Source organism: Photinus pyralis, unplaced genomic scaffold, assembly GCF_008802855.1.
Source record: "Photinus pyralis isolate 1611_PpyrPB1 unplaced genomic scaffold, Ppyr1.3 Ppyr1.4_LG3a, whole genome shotgun sequence".
In the NCBI taxonomy this organism is placed as follows: domain Eukaryota; kingdom Metazoa; phylum Arthropoda; class Insecta; order Coleoptera; family Lampyridae; genus Photinus; species Photinus pyralis.
In genome coordinates this window covers 21,973,872-21,983,892 of record NW_022170509.1, presented here as the reverse complement: position 1 = coordinate 21,983,892, position 10,021 = coordinate 21,973,872, and the positions used below count along the sequence as shown (strand labels likewise).

Genomic DNA, 10,021 nt, shown 5'->3' with positions numbered 1-10,021 from the left:
TACGTACGCCACTGCCCAGAAGTGCTTCTATGACCAAAATCGACGTGGTTATTTCATCCTCGAAGAGTGAGCCCAACAAGGTCCGTTTTAATTCTATTTGTAAATGGAGCAACCTCAGTCTTTTCCGGGTTAACGGAGAGGTCACGACTATTGCACCACCTATCCAACTGTTAAGAGCCCAGAGCTGGGTAAAGCCCTCTTGAAAAGGGCTTGAAGCACTAAGCACCGAGCACTTTGTTTTGATAAAAGTGCTTGCAAGCCCTAAGCACTTTTATGTGATGAAAGAGCTTGGAATTACCAAGCACTTTCTAAAGTAATTGAAAATACAAAGCACCAAGCCCTTGGAAAGTGCTTGAAGCCATTTAAAGTGCTTGAAGCCCTTTGAAAGTGCTTGAAGCCCTTCGAAATTGCTTGAAGCCCTTTGAAAGTGCTTGAAGCCATTAGTGCTTGAATCACAGTAATTGACAATATAAATTAATATAAATATAAACAATATAAAGCACCTTTCATAAAACTGGAAACACTTTAAAAAACACACTAGAAACAGTACTTCCGCATCGTAATTATAATGGAGGAATTAGTGGTTTTATCGCTAAAGTTTTGCTTGTCCAAATTTTCGTTTAAAACGATTAGGTAAACAAAAAAATGTTGTTATCGGTACAGTACTCTCCCCGTAACCATGGGTAATGTAGAAGTAATAACTGCATGTGCTATAAAAGTAGGTACTACAAGAAAAAAATGGGACGTGCAGACTGCAGACTAATCACTAATGAAGCACGGAACACGTAGGTAACGTCAGAGTAGGAGTGAAGGAATGAGTAAGAGTAAGGGTTTTCGAAATTCGCGATAAGAGCTTCGTTATGAAAGTGCTTGAAGCTCTTTATGTAAGTGCTTGAAACCCTTAAAAAGTGCTTGAAGTTCTTTGAAAGTGCTTTAAGCTCTTTGAAAATGCTTGAAGCTCTTTATAAGTGTTTGAAGCTCTTTACAAGTGCTTGAAGCCCTTGAAAAGTGCTTGAAGCTCTTTAGAAGTGCTCGAAATTCTATGAAAGTGCTTCAAGCACTTCACTAGGGCTTGAAGCCCCAAGCACTTTTAAAAAGTGCTTGGTAATTGAAGCACTTCTTCCTGAATTAGAAAAGTAATTGAAGCACAGAGCTCTAAGCACTAAAAGTAATTGAAGTCCTTTAGAAAGCACTTTTTTTCAAAGCACTACCCAGCTCTGTAAGAGCCCCATGAGTTCTTTCACGGTGTTTGGAAACTCATAGTTATGCCAATCGCGAGATCATCCGAGTAAGTAGCCCTGTGCGGAAGAGTCCATCTTAGCAACAGGCCCCACAGCAGTGAAGACAATACTCCAGGTAATGTATCTAGATCACGGACCTTGTTGAAAATCGACCACAGTCTAGACACAGAGTGTGACGTCACTCCATTCGCGCATGCCCCTTTAGACCATTTTCACGTGGGTCTAGTGTGTATGTTTTCATAACCTCCTTTTCTACATATCAAAAATTGTGCAGTTACTTTTATTATATTATGTGCGCTTGTAATTATCCAAAATTTGTGTAAATAGTTTGAGTAATTGATTTGTTTTCAGTTTACTAGAAATAATAGAATGTCAAACGCTGGCTCTTCAACTTCTCGTTACTCTCCGTCTCGAGGTCCACTGGATGAGACAGGTAATTTCTACACATATTTCGATATTGTTGTAAGCTCCCAGAGAGCTAAAAGCATTAGGTATTAACAATGTAATTGTGTAACCACTTGTGGTGGAATTATGTCCATTTGCGTTATATCTGTGTACCAATTCGGTCTTATATCCCCTTACATAATATATTGGTGTACTGTGAGGCTGGTTTTTACTACTTGGATAAATGCCTTAAAATGGCTTAGTCAATTAACTCCCCTGCAGTCGCTATCGTATCGCAGCTCCGTTCATTTGTTTGATGTACCGATGATTTGCCTAGTTCAGAAAGTGTTATTGTGTTTCAATGGGCGCCAAAATGAGCTGTTTTAATATACTGTGATACACATTGGAGTAACAAGTGTTTAATACTGAAATTCAGTGTTACGTTGCAAGAATACATACTTTTTAGTATTTACTAAGTCTTTTTCAGCAGTGCTAACAATAGACAGGCAGCAGAATATAAGATGACATTACCAGGTTTGGATACTACTTTCAGAGTTGCTATTATTACAAATTGAAGGAGACTGATCAAGATCTTTCCAAAGGAGATGTCACAAAAGCGAATATATTTCTGAAAAACATCAAGACCGATCACATCTAAGACATAAGCTAACAATTATGTTATTAACTACTCTGTAAATATTACTGAGATATGTATGTGTACAGTTTATTAATTAAGTCTATATTAAAACAACAATTCTTTGTTTTACTCGCTTTATTAACGTATTTATTACTAAAATTATTTTCTATGTTCATTCTGGGAATTACATTTTCTGCTATTAGTTAATATTAAGTTTAGCTATACTACAGTAATCTGTATACTTTTCGTGTTTCGTTCACACACATTTATTAATTTTTTGCGTTAAAATTGTACTTGTTCTGGCCTGTTTTTGTGTAGTATATCTGCTTAAATAATATTCATATTGTTAACGTTACAAGAAATGTTTAAATGTTAATGTGATTATTTTTTGTCATGGAAATATTGCGTAGCTATAGATTGTACGTAAAGAGTGGTTCAAATTCGGTGGCTCACCATTGGGATCTCCGTAATGGTGATCGATACAGTGTATGTTAAATGGGGGCAAAGTTGCCCTTCTTTGTGACTAAAAAAATGCATTTGAAATTTTTGAAAAATCTTTGAAAATAACTGAGATGTCGCCGAAAATGTCAAATTTCGTTATCATTTTTCCTAGCTTGAACGGTCGGACGGTTCTAGTTAGCACCTATGGGCACTTATTTCAGAGAATCTGAATCTGCCACTTTGGCAGTTACCTCATCACAATGGTGAATATTCACTTGCGAGTTTTTAAAACAATGACGAACTGCTTTTATAATTACAACCTTAGACAATTTTATAACAGCATTTACTTAAAATAATCATCGTGCTGTGATTTGTAAATGGTATCATTTGGCGAGACAGTAATCATTTCCTCATAATCTTTTTCGCCACTAGACTCTTATTTTTGTAAAACAGTCAAAAGGCGTTGAACTTCTATGTCTTAAATTTTGCTTCACATCCTATTTACCATATATTGGATATTGGTCACTATTAGAGTTAGCCAAACTTATTTATGTTCTTTGGTAGCGCTGCCCCGGTGGATGTCAAAATTACTTGACCAATTGCACATAGTATAATAAAATTAAATTAAATATTTAAATTTCAAAAGTCGTTTTACGTATAGGTACACAAATACCTAGAATTTTTACACGTAAGAGAAACTACCTATATCTCACTAAGGATTAGTGTTAACGTGTCCATGACAAAATTTAAGGACACACTTATAATAATAATAATATAATTTATTGCCATAGATTGTAAAAAACACATATAGGCATGGTCAGGTATAAACAACAAGTTAACAAACAATAAAATAGATGAGTACTATACAGGAAAAAACAACATTTAGAATAAGTTAGCTATGCGGTGACGGTATACATTGGTAAAATTCGTCCAAGTTATAAAAGGAATGTGTGATTAAAAAAGAGTATAAAGAACGTTTGAAATTTCTTTTATTCTGTGCATTTTTTATACTGGCCAGCAAACTATTAAAAATTTTTAGCCCTATTATGTCAGGGGCCGTGGACGTAGATTTACACCTTGCAAAAGGTATGTAATACATATTTTTGACTCTGGTATTGTAAGAGTGGACGTCTTTATTACGGGCATACCGACATCTGTGCCCATATATATATATATATACAAGCACATCTCATATATATATATATACACGCAAACAAGGGTCAGTATGCCGAAGTCTTTAAAGATGGCGTGACAAGAAGTCATGCTGGTCACCTTTGCCATTACGCGCAAAACCTGTTTTTGAGCTACAAAAACTGCCTTTGCGCTTGCACAATTGCCCCACAAGCAAACACCGTAACGCAGTCAACTGCCAATTTGGGCATGGTAGACAGAAATTAATTGCTTGATATCTAAAACGTTTTGAAGATGCCTAAATGCATACGACAGACAGTGTAACTTAGATGCTAATTTATCGCAGTGTGTTTTAAATCTAAAGGTGCTATCAAGATATATCCCAAGAAACTTTGAGCAAGGGGTGTCCGATACAACGGTGTCTTTCAAACGAATATTTAGCGCACCAAGTGTTTTCTGAGGATTATGGAACTGGGTAATTACAGTCTTGTCGGTATTGAAATATAGTTCTAAATTGTTTAGGTAATTAGTGAGGTTTGTTAGCGAAGTAGTGCATTTCATATTTAAAGTTGCCTTATCGGAGTTAGATACTATTAATGAAATATCATCACCATAAAGTACATGTTCATAAGAGGTGACTTGACTAATGCTATTAATATATAGAATGAATAACATTGGGCCAAGAATTGATCCCTGAGGGACTCCCATAGTTACTTTTGCTTTTTCGGAGACACTACTTGTGGAGTAACCAGTTGCAGTGGAACCTAAAGAGACAAACTGTTGCCTATCAAGAAGGAAAGAGGATATCCATTGAATAGCAATGCCCCTGATTCCGTAATCGTTCAATATATTTAATAGTTGATTTACACAGTCGAATGCCCTGCTCAAATCACAGAAGATTCCTACAGGGCATTCTCCTGACTCAATATATTGCAAAAACCTATTATAAAATTTTATTAAAGCTGTATTTGTAGATTTACCTTTTCGAAAACCATGTTGGTTTATCATAAGGATGTTACATTGATCCAGAAACTTTGTCGATCGATCCAAGAAAGCATATTCAAAAATTTTTGATAGGCTTTCAGATACAGTTATGGGTCGGTAATTAGCAATCGACGAAGAATCATTCTTTTTGTAGATAGGTACTTACCTACCTGTTAGGCTGCTACCCTGTAACCTATTCACTTTGAGCCAAACGTTAAACAAAATTATTTATATTTATTTAAACAGATAGCACAAGCAACAATACAATTAAGTACCAAGTCTTAAACCCATAATAGATACCTACTATCTTTGCGCCGTCGCGGATCTCCTTTCCATCATTTAGAGCATTAAACCAGATTCGTGCTAACTAGGCGTTTTAATTAGTAGCGACATACAAGTCAAACAGACTTAACATTTAAGTTTCTACATGTACATCCAGATGCACCATGAGGATATATTATGATTTAATTTTTTTTTTAGGAACTAAGTTGGACCCCGCTGGCTTTTTACCACATCAAATCCGAAATATGTGTATATTGGCACATGTCGATCATGGGAAAACGACGATCGCTGACTCCGTACTGACTTTAAGCGGTATTGTACAGGATAGAGCTGCTGGAAATTTAAGATTCATGGATAACCGAGATGACGAGCGGCTACGGAAAATAACCATGAAGAGTAGTTGTGTGGCTATCCCCCATTTCGTGTCCAATCCGGAAGGGCGAGTTCCACAATTAATTAACCTGATCGACACACCCGGACATATTGATTTCGAAAATGAAATTAATTTCGCTACTAGTTTATGTGATGGGGCTCTGTTTGTAGTAGACGTGGTGGAGGGATTGACCCCTCAAGCGAAATCAGAACTTCGCTGCGCTTACAATGATGGGTTGAAAGTAGTGTTAGTTCTTAATAAAATTGACCGATTGATTCTTGAATTAAAGTGCGATGGACTTACAATTTTTGAGAAACTCTGGAAACTAGTTGCTGATTGTAATGGTTGTATTAATACCATAATACAAGGAAATCCAGTTGAAACTGCTGCCTTATCCGATGTAGCTTTTAGTCCTCAGAAAGGAGAAGTTATTTTTGCGAGTGGAGTTGATGGTTGGGGATTCACTTTAAAAGATTTTGCGGAACTCTTTGTACATTTAATACAGGGAGAAACGGTAGCAAGTCTCACCGACAAACTGTGGCAGGAAGATCTTTATGTTAGTGGCGCTACAAGCACAATAAAAGAGGGTGCGATGGCTAAATGTATTCCTAACGTTTTTGCTCAACTAATTTCGGCTACTTTAATACACATATACAATAAAATATCAGTTGAAGAGAAGTTTGAAGAAATTCCCAAGATTTTAAAGAAACTACATATTGACGATACTAATTTACACTTGGGTAGACATTCTGGCCGAACAAAAACAAAGATGATTATGACAAGATGGAAGAGTTTAGGTACTATTATAGCGAGACAATGCTATGAGATACTCCCTTCTCCTATTCAGCTGGACAGGTGTGGCACGCGTGAACGTAAATTTAACAGAGACCACAGCTATGCTTCCTGTTTTTATCGCTCTCAGTTTAATCGTATCTCACCAGGAACGATTGAAGGTAAAATGAGAAAAGTTCTTATACAGAATTTATCCAATGTTCCTCTTCTGTCTAAGAAAAATTACTATGAATTGTGTCAGAAGGTGACTAAAATGTCAGAAAATGCATTTTTGCAATTATTATTATCGGATGATGACCTGCAAGTTATGGGTTTAGTTCGAATTCAGAAGGGATTCTTTCGAGTCGGACAACGATTAACGATAGTAAATCCATTCCTTGATCCTGGCAGTTATATGGCGAAGCTCAGGTTTGGCTCAAGCACATTAGTCAAAGTTAAAATTAAAGACATTTACATACCCCTTGGGAAGGAATGGAGAAAAGTTGAAAGTCTTGGTTGTGGTTATATATGTGGAGTATCGCTTACACAGCCATTCCCCTTCCCTAAATGCACAATTGGTGATCATCACCCTATGCCTATATTTCAAGAATCTAGACCTGAGCCAATTATGTATAATGTTATTTCACCTTTATCCCCACGAGATTCAGCTGCTGTGAGGATAGGATTACAGTTATTACAGCATTTGGACTCAAGTGTATATACTTTCACCAATGAAATGGGCGAGTTTATCTTATGCACAGCTGGTAAAGTACATTTAGATAAGTGCCTTAATGATCTTCGTCAGAACTTTGTTGATCTACCAATGGCAGTGTCTGACCCCATTTATTCCCTACGGGAAACCATAACCTGTCCAAATGCCACACCAGTTTCAGACACAATATACATAAACCCAAACGTTTCATTTCATTTAGAGTTTTACGTAACCCCTATACCATCAGATATATTAGAAGTTTTAAAAAAATATCATTCTTTAATACTTAGTATTACCACTCATCAGTTAGTTACACCATCCGACCTATATGGGCGTTTTGAAAAAAATGAACAATTTGTGCCATACGTAGATAAACTGTTACCATACGAACCCAATGTTGTGAAAGAAATGTGTGACGAACTCGGCGAGGCTATGAAGCAAGACGACGGAATCTTCAGGCAACTCAGTGCACGAAATATATTGTTAATTAGTGATTCAGAATCTACCATAAACGGCATGTTTAACCTTGTCCAGAACTATAATGCGAACATGTTCATAACGCACAATGAATGTGATCAACGTACACACATCTTTAGTAGTATTTTACGAGCGTTTCAGCAAGCGTGCCATGCAGGACCTATTTGCAAGGAGCGCATATCTAACTGTGCTTTCATGATAACGAAGTTTGATGTGATCGGGCAGGGCGATTTAATATCCGATGGGATTGAAATTGTGGCTAGACACAGTGTTGTGCTCTCATTGAAATCACTGTTCCATAAGGCCTTCATGGCGACTGAAATTACGATTATGGAGCCGATGGTGCTGGCAACTGTTTCTTCTAGTAATGCGGGTGAGTTTTTCCCTTTACTTAGGTAGTTCTTCCATGAGTCTCATTAGTTGATGAACATTTCTCTACAATAATCTTTCACTGCTGTAGTCTGCATTCAGGTTAATATAATGACAGTACCTGCAGTGATTTGTGGTGGGTACAATAGCCAGGATTTTGGTCTTCAAGACTCGATTTGATTAAAGGAAAGGAAGTGTACAGAAAGAGTGCAATGATTCCGATGATTTACTTTCTCTTTTGACACAATAAAAGACTGTTGTAACTTGTTCGTTCATATTAAATTTAGTAAAACAGGGAAAATGCTTTCCTGCGTTTAATTATTTGAATTTAAATACAATTTAAACTGCGATAGATATATTTTGTAGATCTTGTTCTGGCATAATACAAAATTGAACGTAAATCTTAGGATTCCTGGAAGAACTACTCTAAGCATGCAAACCAGCATGCAACTGTTAATTTTATAATAAAAACAAGGTTGCTATTTATGAATTTATTACAAACTGAAAACTGCAAGTGTGAGATGTAAAAAGGTAGGTACCAATTTTGTAGATTAAATGCTTCTGTATCTATCTTGTATGTGTTCGGAAGAAGATTTCGAATTTATTCCCCAAATATTCCATTGGAAACAGTCAAAGAACGTCCACACAAATATCTAAACAATAAACAAAAACCTGTCACTAGTAGCTACTTACGAAGCAGCTCCTCCTCTTCCCTTACCCTTTGAGATAGGTACCATTCGAACTGTAGTTTAATTGTTGTCAGATCTATTAAAACAACATCTTCTCCACAATCTATCACACGTACATGATCACTATGGCGAATCATAATAATTTCATTTCATTTATTTTTCCAAAAAAATAAAACATAATTGACGGTTCCACCAAGTCAACGACTTATCGGTGGGTACCGATATGACATTAGATGCAGTTAAAAGAAAAACAAAAATCATTCATAAATAAAGTGCGTGCGCTGCGTGGGGAAGTGCAGTCAACCATAAAAAAACAAAAACTATACCTATAAATAGAAATGAACAAGAACAAATTACCATTTCTTTTGAAATACATAACACAAAAAACATTGAAAACTGACCCGGAAAAAAATTTTCTTATAGAATGTGGCCTGTAGAATCCATAATTTCAAACAGTTCCAAGATTGGGCCCCGAAAAAAATTGTCTCAGATCGCCCCGGAAAATAATTTTTCTTATAGAATGTGGCCTGTAGAATCCATAATTTCAAACAGTTCCAAGATTGGGCTGCTAGTTCAAAAGTTACAGCCCTTTGAATTTTCTTTCGAAATTGGTTTCTAGTCTATAACTTTTGATTGAGAAGTCTGATCGAAAAAGTACGAATTGATTTGGATTCTACGCACCCAAATTAATAAGAAAAAGTGTTTTCCCGAGAAATTTTGGTGTAGTCGATTTTTGGTAAAAAAGGAAGGTTATACACTGCCTTTTTTGAGCCCCGAAAAAAAATTGTCTCAGATCGACCCGGAAAAAAATTTTCTTATAGAATGTGGCCTGTAGAATCCATAATTTCAAACAGTTCCAAGATTGGGCTACTAGTTCAAAAGTTAAAAGAAATTTTGGTGTAGTCGAATTTTGGTAAAAAAGGAAGGTTATACACAGGGGCGGACTGGGTACTTACGGGCCATTAAAGTATTAGTGTAGTTATGAAGGTGTCGGCGAGGGGGGTGGGGGGGTGTAGCTCTGAAGTGCACCACAAAAACATTTTAAAGTACTCCTTTCTCGAAAATCAATTACCATACAGTTTTTTTTTAAATTGCAGCTGATAATTAAAAGTAACAAAATATACAATCCACACGAGGTGCGTCGCCTATCATTGTATTTCAGCACTTTCAAAATACTACGACAAAAAATGATAAATTCATTGTAAAACACTTCAATTAAAACAGAATTTTTTAACAACCTAACATCAACCCCAATTAGAGAAACGTGTTAATAATTTATTAATAGTGCAAGAAACTAAATACAGCACATACTTATAAATTTCCAACGGGCCATTATGATCTACAGGCTAGGTGGCGCCCCCCCCCCCGTGCCAGTCCGCCCCTGATTCTCTCTTCTCAGACTAGCTGGGTGGATTTTGTTTAGACGGGATGCAGAGTAGGTGGGGATTTTATAGAGCTGCGAAAGCTCTTCGGTGCTTCTCTCTGGCGCCTTCTGACATCCTTCTGATATAGTCTTAGGTTTACCTCCCA

The 10,021-nt window shown here is 36.5% G+C and overlaps 1 protein-coding gene across 1 annotated transcript in view; it reads left to right on the top strand.

The window, feature by feature from the left end:
• Positions 1 to 1,440: 1,440 nt before the first annotated feature.
• Positions 1,441 to 10,021, top strand: part of LOC116165507 (ribosome assembly protein 1-like) — a 66,092-nt gene continuing 57,511 nt past the window's right edge. Inside the window, exons 1-3 of the mRNA XM_031480007.1 lie at positions 1,441 to 1,541; positions 1,593 to 1,674; positions 5,299 to 7,806. Coding sequence (XP_031335867.1) covers positions 1,611 to 1,674; positions 5,299 to 7,806 — 2,572 coding nt within the window. The 5' untranslated portion in view covers positions 1,441 to 1,541; positions 1,593 to 1,610. The remainder of the gene's footprint in view (positions 1,542 to 1,592; positions 1,675 to 5,298; positions 7,807 to 10,021) is intronic.